The sequence below is a fragment of the Crocodylus porosus genome, unplaced genomic scaffold (assembly GCF_001723895.1).
Source record: "Crocodylus porosus isolate Cpor-Errol unplaced genomic scaffold, CroPor_comp1, whole genome shotgun sequence".
Taxonomy (NCBI): domain Eukaryota; kingdom Metazoa; phylum Chordata; order Crocodylia; family Crocodylidae; genus Crocodylus; species Crocodylus porosus.
In genome coordinates this window covers 110686493-110703473 of record NW_017728947.1, presented here as the reverse complement: position 1 = coordinate 110703473, position 16981 = coordinate 110686493, and the positions used below count along the sequence as shown (strand labels likewise).

The 16981-nt window shown below is 42.3% G+C and overlaps 1 protein-coding gene across 1 annotated transcript in view; it reads right to left on the bottom strand.

Moving 5' to 3' along the window:
- SLC38A6 (solute carrier family 38 member 6) overlaps nucleotides 1–16981 on the bottom strand; it is a 52551-nt gene that overhangs the window by 14612 nt on the left and 20958 nt on the right. Inside the window, exons 6-10 of the mRNA XM_019550929.1 lie at nucleotides 15974–16052; nucleotides 8722–8804; nucleotides 8192–8250; nucleotides 2154–2219; nucleotides 1844–1897 (exon numbers count right to left, since the gene is read on the bottom strand). Coding sequence (XP_019406474.1) covers nucleotides 1844–1897; nucleotides 2154–2219; nucleotides 8192–8250; nucleotides 8722–8804; nucleotides 15974–16052 — 341 coding nt within the window. The remainder of the gene's footprint in view (nucleotides 1–1843; nucleotides 1898–2153; nucleotides 2220–8191; nucleotides 8251–8721; nucleotides 8805–15973; nucleotides 16053–16981) is intronic.

Genomic DNA, 16981 nt, shown 5'->3' with positions numbered 1-16981 from the left:
CTTTAACTCATCTCAATGTTTTCTCTTTTAAAAAAATGGGTACAACACTCAGACTGACAGACTTTATAATGAGTTTGCCTCTGAAGTCTGAGGGCAATTCTATAATTAAAGACATTGCAATTATCATGTTAGCTAGGAGTACGATTTTAAAAATCAAAGTTATTCAGTAAAATCTTAGTGAAGACCATTTACAACTTAGTGTAGTTTATCTCAGTTCTCAAATGGGCATAAGCTACTGTGTTACTCAAATCTAAGATGATCTTAAATGTAAAACAACTCCCCCTCCAATAATGAGATAATATATACATGGAAAATTTATAGTTTCAAAATAATTTTCCAGGTTTAAAATCTAATTATTTGAAGGTTGTTTAAATTCATCCCGCACCCCTCAATTGCTACAGAATGGAAAGCAGTGGCTGGGTGGCAGGGGGCTGAGGGAGTCAGGCAGCCCCCTTGCCTTCTGCAGCCTTCCTGCCCCATCCCCACTTCCCTCAATCTCTGCCCATCCCTGACTGACTGGGCAGAAGGCAGTTTCCCTGTACCACGCAGGAGCATGCTGCAAGGGTGGCTGCAACCCTCACAGCCTCCTACCCTTCTCCCCACAACCCAACGTGGGGGAAAACTGGCTGCAGGAGTCTCTGGGGACTTTTTAAAGTTTCCAAAGCAGGTAAGCATCTGCCCCTCCAAGCTCGGATGCACATCCTCTGTCCCCTCCTCCTCCAGTTGCTGCTGCTTTCCCTGCTAACTTGGGTGTGAGGGAAGCTTCAGAGCTGCTCCTGTCTATTCAGGCCTAGCTGTGTAGACGCTGGGCTTTTCTGGGAACAGCAGCAGCAGTGAGGAGGTGGGTTTCCCCACACTGCCTGCGCTCCCCTCGGAGCAGGCACAGGAAGCCACTGCTGCTGTTGCTGCCATAGCTGTTGCAGGTGGAGTGGGCAGGAACAGCTCTGAAGATTTCCTGGCCCCTGGGGACAGCGGGGAAAGCAGCCAGAGCATGTGAAAGATGGAGGAATGGAAGGGGAGGGTCAATGCCTCTAAGCACAGGGTTAGGGCAGGAATTCTCCACTTTAAAATAGTCCCCAAAGTCCCCAGAGACTCCAGCAATTCAGACCAGTCCGAAACAGGGGTGCAACCGCATCACTGCCCCGCCATCACATTTAAAGGGCTACTTATAAGGAATGATCACAGACTAGACTGGACCAATCTTTATAAACACAATACACTTCCTTCTTAACATGTTTTTGATGAGCAGCAATTTTTTATTTTTTTACATTTAAATAGTCATTATCACCTGGCATGCAGTGAACTGAATGTGATAGTTCTCACCTACAGCTATTTTTTCAGCAGGACACCACTGCATTGGTTACACCTGGGTCACCTTTTTGAAACTTTTTCACAAGCATAACAACTGGAACCTTACAGGACTGGCCCATGAACAAGTTGTAATGAGGTAAGGTAAGGTGTGGACTTGTAACGTGTGCCTCAGCTGTCATCGGAAAATAAATAACTAGAAGATAAACTAGGTTGTGAACTTGAAGTCCACAGTAACTGCCCAGGTGCACGCGTTTACAGTGCTAAAGTGAGGTGCCTTACCCCTCAAGGGAAGGAGAGTAAGTCACTTTGCAGTTACAGGGGGAGATAAAAAATGCACATGTCGAGTTACTGTGGACTTCAGGTTCACAACCTAGTTTATCTTATAGTTATTTATTTTCCAATGACAGCTGAGGCACATTCAAGCTATAATTAGCCCTTCCAAAAATATTGCTCTACACACTAAGCAAGGAAAGTTTATACCCATTATTAAAAAAGACAAATCTCCAATTGTTAATAAGATACAGTACTTTACCTCTTTAGTAAAATTAAACATCTTTGCTTTGCAGTCCTCGGTAGAATTTGCAACCTGCATGAAGACACACACAGAAAATAGCAGATGACATAAGGAATAACTATCTAGAAGTCAAAGACATCACTCTTTTTAGATTCTAGCTAATAAAATCATGCTCATTAAAAAACAGGAGAAATAAGATCTAAATTAACAGGAAATGAGGATGATCACTAAATACTTATTTTTAAAAACTATGAAATATTACATTCCTGCGTGTTTTGGTATTGGGAAAGTATTACTAAAATAGAAACAGCAAAGCTTCCAGCATTACCTGTAAGGTCTCTATAGAGCTGGTCAGTGGTAGTGGACAAGGGACAGACCATTTTTTTATTACAATCTGTAAAGAGAGAGTATTTAAGATGAGAGGGCAATTGTAAAGAGAGAGTATTTAAGATGAGAGGGCAATTACAGCACTAGACTACTGGCATGCATGGCAGAAGGGGAAACAAAGTCAAACCAACCCGCCTGACTACTGGAGAGTTGGGCTAGGAAGAGTGATGGGGTTTGGTGGAAAGTATTGCCAAAGCAATTCCCTACAAACAGATGATTAGACATTAAGGGCACACTTGGCATTTGTCTGCATGGGTAAGCTATTGTGAAATGAGTTATGATGTGAACTTACGGCGTGGTAGCTGTTCCACATTAATTGTCTGGGTGGACACTCATAAAGAGGTAGGTACCCATGTCAGTCTGAAGTCAGGGTAAATATGCACCTTATAGACTAACTAAATAAGATACATGTGAAGAACAAGTTTTCGTGAGCAAAATCACTTTGTATCTCAAACTAATAGTGTCCCCCAGGGAGTTAGTGTGGAATGGCCATTCAGCGACAGGTATTCTGGGCTATTTCCTCCATTTGGACAAGCCCTTAAGGAAAATAACAGCTGGGGTTGGCCAATACAGCACAGCAAAAACACATGGTTGACATTTGAAAGCAAAGGGAAGGGGAAGCCAACCAGAACAAGAGTAAATATTTCCCAAAATGCCATGAGGATTTTCCCCACAGAACTCCCTACACCATAAGGCCGTGTGGTGAGGTTGAGAAGTAAAAGAGAAAATTAAAAGGCAAAATATGACACTTCCCCTTTCAGGGATCCTCTTCTAATTATAGATTTGCTTCTCCAGTCATTGAATGGATGGTTATGTCAACAGTTCTCATTGCAGCTGCTTATTTTTAGAGATCATAACATCTTTGTAATTATCTGATAGAGGCTTTACACTTGCAATAAGGGGTCAGATTCAGAGCTCTCTGCTTCCTTCCTCTGCCTATCTACAATCGGGTGGTGTGCTCCAGAGTCAGTATTTCAATTCCTGTGCAGTCGAGGGGAGCAAATGAACCCTGTGGCCAGTAACTGTGTGACCAGAGAGACAGCAGGTACATGGCATGTTATCCATGCTGCCTGGCAACGGAGCCACTAACAGCCCTGCCACGGTGGTAATACATGTCTTAAATTATGCAGCTGGGAAGGAGTAATTACTGGCTACAAAAGGGACAGAAGTGGCATGATCCCATAGCAACTATCGTGTAACTACACATGGTGGATTGTTACCAAAAAAAAAAATGGAGTGGCTTCTGAAACTGTCTGGTGCCATTTTCTAGGGGTGTACCGATAGAGATTTTGGGAGCCAATACCGATAGCCGATTTTTAAGGAGACATATTGGTTGATACCGATTCAATTTCCAATACCAGCCAGGCAGGTTGAAGAGCTGTGTGCAGTTGGTAAGTCTGGTGGGGTGGAAGGGAGGGGGACAGGGGGGCAGATCAAGGCCCCCATGGTTTAGGGAGGAGTGGGACTGGGGCAAGTGCTGTCCAGATGGGGTCGGGTGGATTGGGAGCTCCTGCTGCTGCACACTACTGGTCCGGGAGCCACTGGTCCAGGAGCCGCTGGTCTGGTAGCTCATCCAGTGGCTCCTGCCGCTGCTCCTGCCACTCATCCAGGAGGGTATTGGGAGGGGGGGCATGTGACCCCCGATCTGTGCAGGGCAGGGCAGGGCAGGGCAGGACGGGAAGAGCCCCACACAGCCCTGGCCCCAGCCTGCCCCCCATGTAGATTCAGGGGCACATGCCCCCCCCCATTCCCTCCCAGATGAGTGGCGGGAACCTCCAGGCGAGCACCGAATGAGCTACCAGACCAGCGGCTCCTGGATGAATGGCACACAGTGGTGGAAGCCCACCCTGTACCCCCTGGATGAGCTGTGGCTCTGTCTTGCCGCTACCCAGGCAGCACTTGCCCCAGCCCCTGCCAGGCTGTACTTCTCGCTGCCTTCTCACTGCCTGGCTATGCTCCTCTCCAAGCTGTCAGCCTGTGCTCCTCGCTGCCTGTGTACTGCGCTGCAGCTGTGCGCACGCATGGGCTTTTATCAGTCAGATTATTGGCCAGATCAGACCCATTTCTGATAGGATTAATTTTCTTTACATTGGTGACAATCTGATATTGGACCGATGTATCAGTGCACCTCTACTATCCTCCAGCAGAGGTGCAGCCTCTGTTTCATTTCATACTCGTTAACTGGTTGGACTCCCTCCAAGTAAAATTCAATAGCTGATCAAACTAACAAGAGCTGATGCTTTGCCTGAGGAAGCAGTGTAGAAAAGGGATGGAGAGCTCATCCATAAAGGTGAGATGCTTGAGTGAATGGCAGGAGGAAAGCAAGCAAGAATCCTATGGTGCCCGGGAGGGAGATAGGTGTAGCTCGGCTGGTGGGGCAAGTCAGAAAAGAGATGCAATTTTCCAGGGGGCGGAGGGGTGGTCAGTGATGATCTAATTCAGGGGTGGGTAATTATTTGGGCCCCAAGGGCCATTTAGGGAGTTTTGGTGAGCTGTTGTGGGCTGAGTCAGAATTCCCCCTTCCCCCCCAATCACAACAGCTCAGCTGAACTCCCTAAGTGGCTCTGCTCTGTGTTAGGCAGGTGGATGGGATGGGGCTGCAGGCGGGGGCAGAGTGGCATCTGGGGGCAGGGCTGGGGCTTGGGGAAAAGCTGTGATCTGCAGGGCCCAGCCCATGGACCGGTGTCTGTTGCAGGGGCATGCAGGGCACAGATGGTGGCTTTGCCCCAGAACCAGCCCTGTGCTGTCACTACCTTGCAATCCTCTCCTGTGATGTCCACCAACGCATGACCCCATTACATCTGCATGGCCGCCTACCTGCCCGTACAGGTCCTGCCCCTGGTGGCAGGTGTGGGGTGAATGGGCTAGGCACCCAGGCAACAGGGCTGGGTCTGCTGGCAGCAGCAACTGGAAGGAGCCATTGGCACTGGGGCTGCTGAGAAGCAAGTCCAGCCACCACACCATCCCAGCTCTGCTGTGCACCCGGGGCAACAGGACTGGATGCACGTGCCACAGCCCAGGCTGCCCCCCATGCTTCGGTCAGGCAGGGCTAAGGGACTTACTGCAGGCCAGACAAAATATCTTGGTGGGCCAGATGTGCCCCGCAGGCTGAATTTTGCCCACCCCTGCTCTAACCAGCGATGTGAAAAGATCAAGAACCAAACGGAAGGAAAAAGAAAAAAGACAAATGAAAAATTGTGAGTGTTCAGAATCCCTAATTATGTATTCCCAGCTGCCAAATTCTTCAAATTGGTTTGGCATATTGCTTACTACTCTGGCCTGGGTTTGAAACGAGGTCACCAGCAGTTACCAACACGAGGGATGTTTGAAGTCTGCAGCAGTAACAATCACCCGACCTCTCTTGCAACCATGGCAGCAAGTCACCAGCTCCAGTTTTAAGCCCATTTTGTATTAAAATGTTGTCTCTGAGGTATTAGAAAGTTTGCTTTAAATTACACCCTGCCATGTATTTCAAACCCACATTAAAACATTTCCAAAAAACAAATTCTAAGGTCCCAAGTTTCCCCATTGACGTTATTCATCCTGCAGCAGGAAAACTGGTTCCATCTGCATTCTAGTCGTGCCTACAGGGCTCAGGTGGGACTGGGGCTTAGCGATGCCAAAGGCACCATGTAGCGTTTGAGCTGCTCAATAACTACCTTTTGCTCCGGAAACACAGATTTAGGAAAAATAAAATTAAATACTGGCTGGGGTCAGCTATGCTGGACTGAAAAATGTAGTGACAGCCTTCTCAGCAACCTTGAATTTTAACTCTGCATCTAAAAAGTGAACAGATCAAATTCCTCTTCTGTTAGGACCCAAATTGAGAAGCTGAGCAAGGAGAAGCCAAAAAAACCCCCAAACCAACCAACAAAAAACCTGATGGTGCTCAGGACCTGACAGAATCAGGTTCTAAAATAAACATATTTAAGCTGTTAACATGCTGGTCTCAAAGTCCTTTACAAAGGAAGACATACCTCCATTTTACAGATGAAGACACTGAGGTACAGACAGAAAGTACAACTTGGATGAGGTCAAGCAGATGGAGCTAGGAATACAGTCCTTGGACTGTTCAGATTGTGGCCTATCCATTAGATCATGCTGCTTGGGCTCAACAGATCACACATGTCCTATTTGCAGGCCATATATAAAAACTGTGCTTTTACAAGCAAACAGATGGTATGTACTTGAAACCAACTGTACAGAATTATTGCATATGTAAAATAAAGGTATTGCTTCCATATGACTGATGCCAATTTCTTCTGGAACACATTAAAATGTATCTGCCACCGCACAATTTAATATTGTACAAACTAAAACATCCATTTCAGCAGTATGCATCACCTGCCTCATAGCAAACTGTATTTAATACAGCTTCTAGTCTCAGTGAAACAGAACAGGCTAAATTTTTAAGTAACAGTATTTTTCTTTAAATATACACATTGGCATATGAATACTTTGGCCCCACTTATATTCTTAGCATTGTCTCATTTGTCACATATAGGCCATGAAGAAGAAACATCCATTTTTTAAAAAAGCTTCCTTAGAAATGCAGAACCCCATGACTTCCAGAATTAGGTAACATTTCTTATGCATCTGAACACACAGGATCTGGGATCGGAATCAAGACCCCAGATCCAAGTATCTTCTAGGTTTGCAGATGTAGCTGTGATGGTTCTGTGCATATATTTCTTCCTTAAAGCCATTTCTTTTTATAAGTTCTGGTGTTTTCACCCTTTTTTTTGTAAGATCTGTAAAACTTTTGTAAGATCTGTAAGATCCCTTTACATTTAAAAGAACTAATGAGTGTATTTTACAAGTTTCTGCAACCCACATCCACTCCTGACCTACATTGTCACTGTTGAGGCAGATGACTTCAATAGGTTTTAGAGGAAAGATCAAAAATTGGGCTAACAACAACATTTTAAGCAACTTCCCATTAACTCTGGGGGTACTGTTTCTACTCCATAATACTAAGCTCTAGAAGACCCCATGAGAACATTTCATCTCTTGACAAATACCCTAGGGAGCTGTTTTGACAGCTTTGAAGTTTGGTTTTATCACACAGTTCAGCTCCTAATGGACTGTCTCGCTCTTCTGGATAACACGTTTGTTGGACTTGCTTTCCATTGTAAAGAAAAGTCCTACACGCAAGTCAAAGCAAGCCCCAGGAAGAAGGGTTACGGGGAAACTTCTTGCCAAGCTCTTAACTAAGACTCTTGTTTACATATCTTCTTGACAAAATTCAAATCACCCAGTCCCGCTACATATTATATTTGTACATCAGCAACAGCCTACTTTCTCCTAAGAGAAAACCAATGCAATTCTAAGACGCGATTTTCCTTTTGGATCTGCAGAGCATATCTTACCTCCAATATTTTGATCCGTCTTGTTCACAGAGCTTACAGCATGAAAGTATCACAATCAAAATGCCCCATTAGGCTCAGAGAAACAACATTTTCCTGCCCATTGAAGAAGTAATGAATTCCGTATATTGCCTTAGAGAACTTTAGTTTTCTTTGTCTCTTTTTGAGCTGTTTCACTCCAATGTACATGTAAATTTAATTTATTTGGACTCTATTAAATTTTCTTCTGCACTAGTTACAGTAAGTAATCATTAGGAGCTAAGAAAACAGAATTCCTTTCCATAAGGAGGGAAACAAAAGTATACATACCAGTTCTTTCACTGCACTGCCAGCAAAACAAAAAAGTATGACTATGCTTACCAATCCAAAAATATAATTATTTTAAACCTTTTCACATGCTTGAAAAAGTTCACACACATTTTCATGCCTCTTCAGCAAAACAAACTTATCCTGTCCAAACATGTGTATGCAGGGACATAAAGAAAACTCTTGATTTTACAGAGAGCTTAAGGGAGGGGAAAAGGGACCGTCCGTTTCAGGAGAGACTTATAAAAACATTTAAACAATAAGAAAAAATTTAGATAGATAAGCTGTGCGCTGATTTTTAACTTACCACGAGAGCAAAGTACACCATAAAGAAAAATGATAAACTACTTGTGTAGCCAAGAAAGCCTGTAAAATAACAGTAAAAATAAATGGCAATTTATAAGGAAAGTGATCCTAATGTACAGCTAAAGCTTTACATTTTAGGCATGTTTTCTATTACAGTTCTCGGTATCTGGGGCTTAGGACTCGGAATAACAGCATTCCAGCTGCCTGTCACAGATCATTTATGCAGCTTTGCAGGGCAGAATTAGAACTGGCTTACCACTAATGGCATGCTGTAAGTAAATGCAGCTCTTTAATGTTCTGCTGTAAAGATTTTATTTTAGTATTGCAGACAAAATACAACTGCAACTCAAGTAATAGGTTAACGAGGCAGGGTCGGGAGGCACAACCTATGACAATAGCTTAAGCAGTCCCCACCATTACCAACCCCCTGCCAGCTAGAATAAATAAATAAGCCATTAAGGTTTTAAAGTCCTTAATTGTAATTGCTATTAAAATACAATAATACTATTTCCCCTCCTTAAAATCACTTACCGATTTGGGGGAGAAGCGCCAGAGGAAAGACAATGCAGACTGAAGTAATCAGCAGCAGCAATCTGCCATTTAGAAACCAAGACCTATTGGAACAAAATTACTTAGAGTGATCAATAAAAGAAATACCTTGTCGTTACTAAACACTAATCCTGGACAAAACTTAGGAAAGAGACTAACAAAATTGTTTGGTATCATATCGTAATTGATCACCGTGTTACTTTTAGGGATTTGGACTTTTTATTTATATCTGATTACTGCCAATTCTCAGTTGATCGAGTGCAGGAACACTGCTTTTATTGACCAACATTGTCTACAATCTTGTTGGGAAGATACTGGTATTGAGACCAGTTGAAGAGGCCTGATTTAGATTGCTATGGGTATTTTCTGATCTGGAAGTATTCAAATCCTTGTCTTATGCTAGCTAGCTGATCAGAAGGTAGAGATATCCAAGACCACGATTATATTTCACTATCCGAACAGTATGCCAGTTGTACTTTGACTGGCAAATCAGAGGAAAAAAGGCTCTTTTAGCTTCATGCACCTATCCCTCATAACTCACGCATGACCTTGGATTATCTTCTCTGTGAGAATGCCCAACGGGGAAGTATAGAGCTACATAAAATATATGCTATGTCCTTTAAAACCCCATTGCAACTTTTAAAACAGGCCAATCCTCCATTTTGCCACATTGAAAACAGTGTGGATGGATGCAAAAAGCAGGAGAAACAAATATCTCAAATTGGCTTTCCGATAACTTTGGATGGAAAACATGAGAATAAGAGAGAGGGAAAAAAATATATCAGAAAGAGATTTTAAAATAATCTTTAAAAAAAAAAAATTAAAAAATGTATTTTTCAGTTGTTCAGTTATTCCTTAAAAAGGAGATGTACAAGAAAGGTAAAGGAGAGAAAGGGGTGAAAAGATAAGAGATCCATTTTGTTACCATCACCCCATCACTTTACGCTCTGTGCCACAGGTACGCAATGCTTTGCAGAAGGCAAAATGCAGTCAGAAGCTAGAGTCCATCCTCCAAAGAGCGTGAAGCATGGACGTACGAACATTAAAAAGAGCAGCATCTTGAGGGCGCTCCCCTGCACTTGGTTGTAACTGCATCCTAGACTGATACACATCTTGCACATCAACCTCCCAGTTTATCACCTATAAACACCTTGGCCTTTGGCCTTAAGAGTTTATTTAGTCCAGGATACGGTTAGCACCTCATAAACAGGCAGTGCCCTCACATTATCCTAAGAAAAGCAGAGTATCACCTGTGAGACAGGAAAAATCACCGTAAAAAACAGACCATCTCTTAGTGTGGACAATTACCTGTCTGTTTTGTTTAAAAATGTAATAAACGGTGTGAAAAAGAGCCCCGAACCACCAAGCCAAGGGCATTATTGCCACCTGGAGGTTTTCTTCTCAATACACGTAACAATTTCCCCTTATGTTAAAAACTTTTCTGGACACATTATGTTACACTTCAAAATGTCCTCTTGGCCTAGATTTGAAGTACGACAACCTCAGTTACTTTCTAATGAGAAGCTGCTAATCTCAGCAGTGAGTTGCAGCTGTTATGCTACTCCTCCTTGCTAGCAGCAGAGCTCCAGCAGCCACCTGGGGTAAAGAAAAGGGTATTTACTGCTTTCTTTTTAAAGAAATAGAAGAAGAAATCTCTCTCCATTCACTTCAAAAATGCTGAATTTACTCATTACTTCACTAGAACATGTTGTGAAAGTGCACCAATATAATTAGGACAAGCAAAGTGCCCATCAAGAATGACGGGTGTGCGGCAGGGACAGAGCGCCACCACCCACCGCCCTGCGCTGCTGCCGCTCCTCCACAACTGGCTGCGTGCAACCTCCCCATCACTGTGTCCAGCCCCGTGCACCCCCCACACCTCAGACACCCACCCACACACCACACACGTGCAGCCCCATGCCATACACACACACCAAGAACAGACACCATACATACAGCCACTCACCCAGCCACACCTACCCTTCCACTCAACTGCACCCACCCTCCCACACGCCATTTACAGACCCATATGCCACACACACACCCACCCAGCTACGTGCCTCACCCCCCCCAACCAGTCACATGCCACACACACAGCCAAACATACCCACCCACGGGCCACACCCACGCACCCCCCAGGTGCTCCCAACATGGGAGGGGAGTGGTGCATGGCTGCAGGGTGCTGCATGGGGGACATGCCCTGCCCCATGGCCGCATGATGCCACGCCCCTCCCGTGTTTTGGTGCTCCTGGCATGGGGTCACGGTGCGTGGTTGCAGGGTGCCACGGGGAGCATGCAGGGGGATGTGCCCTGCCCCACGACCACGTGCCGCAGCCAAATGGCGTTGCCTGTGCCCCCCTGCCTGCTCCCCTTAAGGCTCCCTGCAGTGGTGTGCCATGGCCTCCTCCCTCTATGGCTGTGCACCACACATGCCCCCCGACAGTCACAATTTACACCCCCCATACAGCCGGTCCCTGCGCCTGACCACAGGGAGCACAGTCTGGCCCTGGCCCTGGCCCCGCCCCGTCTGTCTGTCTGTCTGTCCGTCCTAAGGCTGCACATGCACAGTTGGCCCAGAGCATTACGGACAGACAGACGGAAGTGCTAAGTCTCATTATATTAGCATTACTTTCACACAATCCTACTTTCATGTTTTTCGTAATTTTTTTCCCTCCAGGATGGCTGTGAATTTTAAAAGTGGTAGGAGAATAAGTAATCATATAAATGTTAGTTGAAACACCTCTGATAAAACAGAGGTACCAAGTGTACTGGAAGTCACATGACTGTCTAGACCAATAGGTAACAAATCCAAAGTTCCATGACTAATCAATGAGCTAGAAGAGCAAGAGGACATAACTATTTTTAGGTACCACATACTAGTCAACAGTATATTTGGCAAAATACATTTTTGAAAAAACAGGAATAGGAAACCCCATAAAACAGAACTGTAACATGCAAAACGTTAATCAGGGGGAAAAAAAAACTATTAAAGAAAATGATTATTAAAACTTCTTTAGCTTGGAATATAAAAGTCTATTTTTAAAAAAATTCAATGGAACAACACTTTTGAAACTGGGTATCAGTTTTTTCCATAAAGTATTAAAAAGTAAATTCTCTCTCTCTAAGAACAGTTTAAGGATTCCCTTTAAAATTGCTTTGATATTTTATTTTAACCCTATATTATAAAAAGTATTTCAAATATGAAATGTGGAGTATAAATCCTTAGCCGTATCGATGTGCTCACCCTATATTTTAACTAAAAACAGACAGATTTATGAATTGCTTAATTTCATTCCTGAATACAACAGGACAAGAGAGATTCATATGTTCTAAATTAGGACTTTACTTTCAGTCTTTATCAATTATACCACACATGGGCAAGACAACTAAATTGCACCAATCAGATCATCCTGACAGGATCATTAAACGTTAACAGAAAGCTCACAAATTACAACATTTTAATACAGCCTTTATTTTAAGTTACAAAATCTTTAGAATTCTTCTTATGCAAAAATAAAAAATATGCAAACTGACTGAAACAATTCAATTTACAAATATTTAAGTTGCATTTTATTACTATAGGAAAGACATTAAGGTATGTTGTAAACACTGGCTCTGATCCTGCAGATTTTACATTATCGTTATGAAATAATTCTATCTGCATATATATATGAACTAAATACATGCATGCATATTTATGATCTACATATGTATAATTTTTTTTTTTTTTGCAGATAATGATATTTCAAAAGTGTCAGTTTGTTAAAATAACTGCAGTTCAAGAAAAACTGTGCGCCAGATGAAAGGGTATCATATACCAAACTAACCGAACAGAAACAAAACTGTCATGTAACCACATCTGGAAATAAACTGTCTAGTAGAATTCCTTAAATCAGCATACACAAGTTTTATGTCCCTTGCCTATCTATGCTCTTCAGGTTAGATATTTTATTACATATTTTCTGTATTAAATTATTTTCTGTGATTTAAAAAAAATGACTATCAAGCAGTTATACACCAGGGTTGTGTCAAATACAAAAAGAAAAAAATATTCAAGATTCTGGCTACTTCATGGGGCTTCAAAAGGCTATGTAAGTTAAAAGGTGAAGTGATCAGGCTCCCATCTTTGACACATGCAAGAAAGGAAGGAGTATCTTGGCCTGCCTTATGCACTTATGACAAATAATTAAAAAAACTACCTTTTAAGGTAAGCTGTGTGCAGGCAATCCCTGACTTACAATGTTTCGAGTTACACCGTTTCACACTTACGACATTTATAAATTGACACTCTGCTTCAACTTTGTGATGTCAGTTTTGACTTTACAACGCTTGATCCAACACAACACCACGCCAGCGAACAAGTTCGCTGTGCCGCCCATCCCCCCCCAGAGAACATCTGTCCAAATTCCCTTGGACACTTTCTTTAAGAAAGCAGACAAGACTCCAGAAAAACCTGCAGCCAGGACTCAAGACTCCAGCCAAGAACCTTAAAAAATTCCTCAAAGTCATCTCAAAGAAGTCCTTCCAAATCAATATGATTGCTACTTACAACATAAATACATTAATGTAGATATATTACTCATTTATAATTGATTGAGTAAAAAATTCTGGGATATTTTTGGTGAAAATAAGGCATCGGGCCTTGGTTCAGGAACCAATCCCCCATTTATAACATTGTTCCCTATGGGAAAATTGGCTCAGAGTTACGTTTCGACTTAAGATGCGGTTTTCAGGAACCAATTGTGTCGTAAGTTCGAGGACTGCCTGTATAGATTTGGGGAGCTGGATCATGACCATAATGTTGCAATCAAAAATTTGACGATCAAAAAAACTTCAGTGGGAACTGAACTATACTAAATGCTAAAAAAGCCCTTACACTGTTTCAGGGAAAAATACATTATTTTGTTAGTATCCTTATTTTGAAAATTTGACAGATTTACTGCACAACCAGTAAAAATTGGCTGACTCTTCATTAGGCGGTCGGATGTCACCTCTTTTATGGACCATGTGATGCTGAGGCAGGGACTGTGTCACCATAACACCCACATTTGTGAAATGCCCAGCAGAATGAGACCCCATTCTCAATGGAGGTTTTATTATTGAATGCAAAATTATTATTAACTCACTACAAAAGTTATGAACCTACTCCTGGGGGCCAAGAGCAGGGGAAGGGCTGGGAGGTAGAGTAGGCAAGTGGAGCCAGACAGGCAGCAAAGAAGGGGTTTTCACTAGTCTGTGGCTTTACAAGGGACTGTGGGCCACCCTGGAGCAGGTGTCTAGGGCAGGCACCACCAAAGGGGAATGCTCAAAAGAGTGCTTTTGCCTTACCCTTTGGCTGAGAGAGAGGGTGAAGAAGTGTGTGGGCTTTTTTTCTTTTTCAACTGAACAGGTTTTCTTTGTAGGGAAGGGGATAATTAATAGATTCTGGAGAGAGCTGCAAGCCACACTCCCCTTTGAGAGCTGGGAAAGGACTGGGCAATCTTGTAGCTGGGTGGGTTGATTGTTCCTATTGTAATAGTTTATTCAATTTCTATATTTTTTTCCTCTTTTATTGTAAGCTGCCCTGAGCCTGTTGGGGAAGGGTGGCATATACATCTAAAAATGTTCCTGCCTTCCTTCTTCTGAATTTTTGTTGAAAAAGTCACTTTACATGAATAGAGCCACTATTTAAAAGTCAAGTCAATAATTAGGTTCTCAAGCCAGACAAAATTTGGGAAAAGATTTTGATAAAATGTAACCTATAAACTCTTCAGACACTTGAGGCCACCATGGCTCAAAGGGAGGCCACCATGGCTTTTCAGTTTACTACAAAAACTTATCAAATTAAAAGCACAATCAGAAAAGACTTAAACCTCCCCATGAAATAACATCAACTCTGATCCATCTTAAGGGCTAAGTACAGACAGTCAAAAAGTCCAAGGCTGAATTGATTCAATCTTTGCAGGTTAGTCTAAGCTGCAGAGATTGAACTGACAAGCAAGTGAACAGAAGTTCACTTTTCATCCTGGAAATGCAGCCACAGGCCTGCAGTTGCCCAGGCCAGAAGCCGAGGGGTGCTAAAGCACGCCTCCTTGCTTGGTTTGAGCAGACAGCTTGGGCCAAAGCTGGCCCGCCCACACTGTGGGACGGGGAGGTGCAAAGCATTTTGGGATGCTGCTAGACTGTGTTAAATCTGATACTACATCCATCAGGTTTACGTTATACTGCTTTAGCCATTCTGAAAGCAGTTTATATACACTGAACTTCTGTTGTGTTACGGATTTGAAGCGATTTTCAATCACCAATACCCGTTTATGTGCGACTTCTGTCCCTCATCAAAATGACAGCAGCTTTTACTGAAAGCACAAAAAGCATTAGTTAAAAATATCTAAAACACTATAACCTTTTTAAAGCTAATATCAGACAAAATGCATCCATAAAAACAATATAGAAAATCACAAATGTGCATACTGCAACAGCCTCAAATTTAGGCCCAGGAAAAAAAAAATTAGAGTTCAAAATCTACAAAAATGGCAGTTTGAAAAGACAGCTAACAACTAAAACACGCCGTCATAAACGATGGTAGCTTGTAATGGCCAAAGTAAGATATTCCAGTGCTAAAGCTGAAATGTTTTTCTTAGCTAGTATAACCACAGTCTCTTGCAGTGGTTCTGATATAGATCTGAAGAGCGCTAATTTTACATACTGCTATACATCTGAACTAAAAGCATAATTTCTTTACTGGAAACCAAATGGAGGAATTATAAACCAAGTCTGGAAACCTGGCATGTTTCCCAAGACAAGTCCAATTACTGGAGCAAGACAACAAAATATTTAAACTTGAATGCCTGCCGTTTTTGTATTGTGGTTTAAAAATATGTGCAGCGATAACATGACAGCAGTTTGTGCGGTTTTTTTTTTTGCCCCCTTCCTTCACTTTTCAAGCTCAGTTCTCAGGAGACAGGCATTTTTTTGGACAGGGTTTTACCTTTAACTTTAAAAAGTGTAGGAAAGGAAACTGCTGCAAGAGAAAGAAAATCAGGCTCCGTATGCGTTTGTGAACTGCAGAACACTTACATATGCTAACTGCATCCTGCGTTCCAGGAACAACTATAAATCACTTCTTTCTGAGCACGTGAAATCAAAGGGAAGTGTTGGTACCCATGCCCACACCTTGCAATGGGGCTTAGCAATCTTCATGGAAACTGCGTTTTCCCCATTAGATAATAAACATTTGAAATATTTTTTTCCTTACCCGCTTTCTTCTCCACTTAAGAACCCTGCAATTGTACCGGGCAGTTCAGATTTAACAATTAAAAGATAAGACGACATAGCTGTGAACGGAAGTGGAACAGATTTAGTATTGGAAAACTGGCATCTTGAAATTATAATTAGCAAGGCTCAACCAGACTGGCTGTGGATGGAACATCTCTACTTAGACTCTGTGGCACCACTGAAGGAATTAATACTTTTTTTCATATACTTCCTTTAGATACATCTGCAAATCCACATGCCAGGTACTGGTGTTAGCTAATACAGCCAAACAGACTATACTCCTATGAGAGCATTTAACAGAAGTGTACAATAGAAAGGCTGAATGAGACAAGATGTAGAAATTACACCAGAAGAATAAGGAAATCTTGCTAAGCTTGGCCTCTTAAACACGATCTACAATGTAGATGTAGATTGCAATGCTGTAACACTCCTTCCCTCCTTGTGTAACTACTGGTATGATACCTGCAGCGATGTTGTTCTACTATTTTGAAAATATTCAAAGAAAAATGCTTGATTTTCTAAGTTCATTCTCATTGCACTAACTTCTCCATGCATTGCAGCAACTTGGGCAAATACTGGATTCATAGAAATTTCACAAACTGATATTAAAACATAAGTAGTGGCAAGTGTGTTGCCAAGGAGGACTTCAAAAGTTGTCATTATAACATCTATACTGTTCCACCTGCATCAAATAAACTGCCTATTTTTTTACCAAAGAAAAATCTCCATTAGCTGCTGGTAATATGGGAGCTATGACCTATATTTATGCCTTTATCATTCTGTTAGATGGACAGAATATATTTTAAAAAAAACAAAACATGTCCACCAGCTCTTGATTATTAAAGCATGCTCACCTGTCACTTTTTTGGTCTTGGGTTAAAAGTAGATACTCTTACAACTTTTTCACTATTACTTACATCTAAGGTTGGGTATTTGGCTGGTCAAATAGTTTGGTCAATTGGCTGGTCAAATATCAGTCAAAAATTGT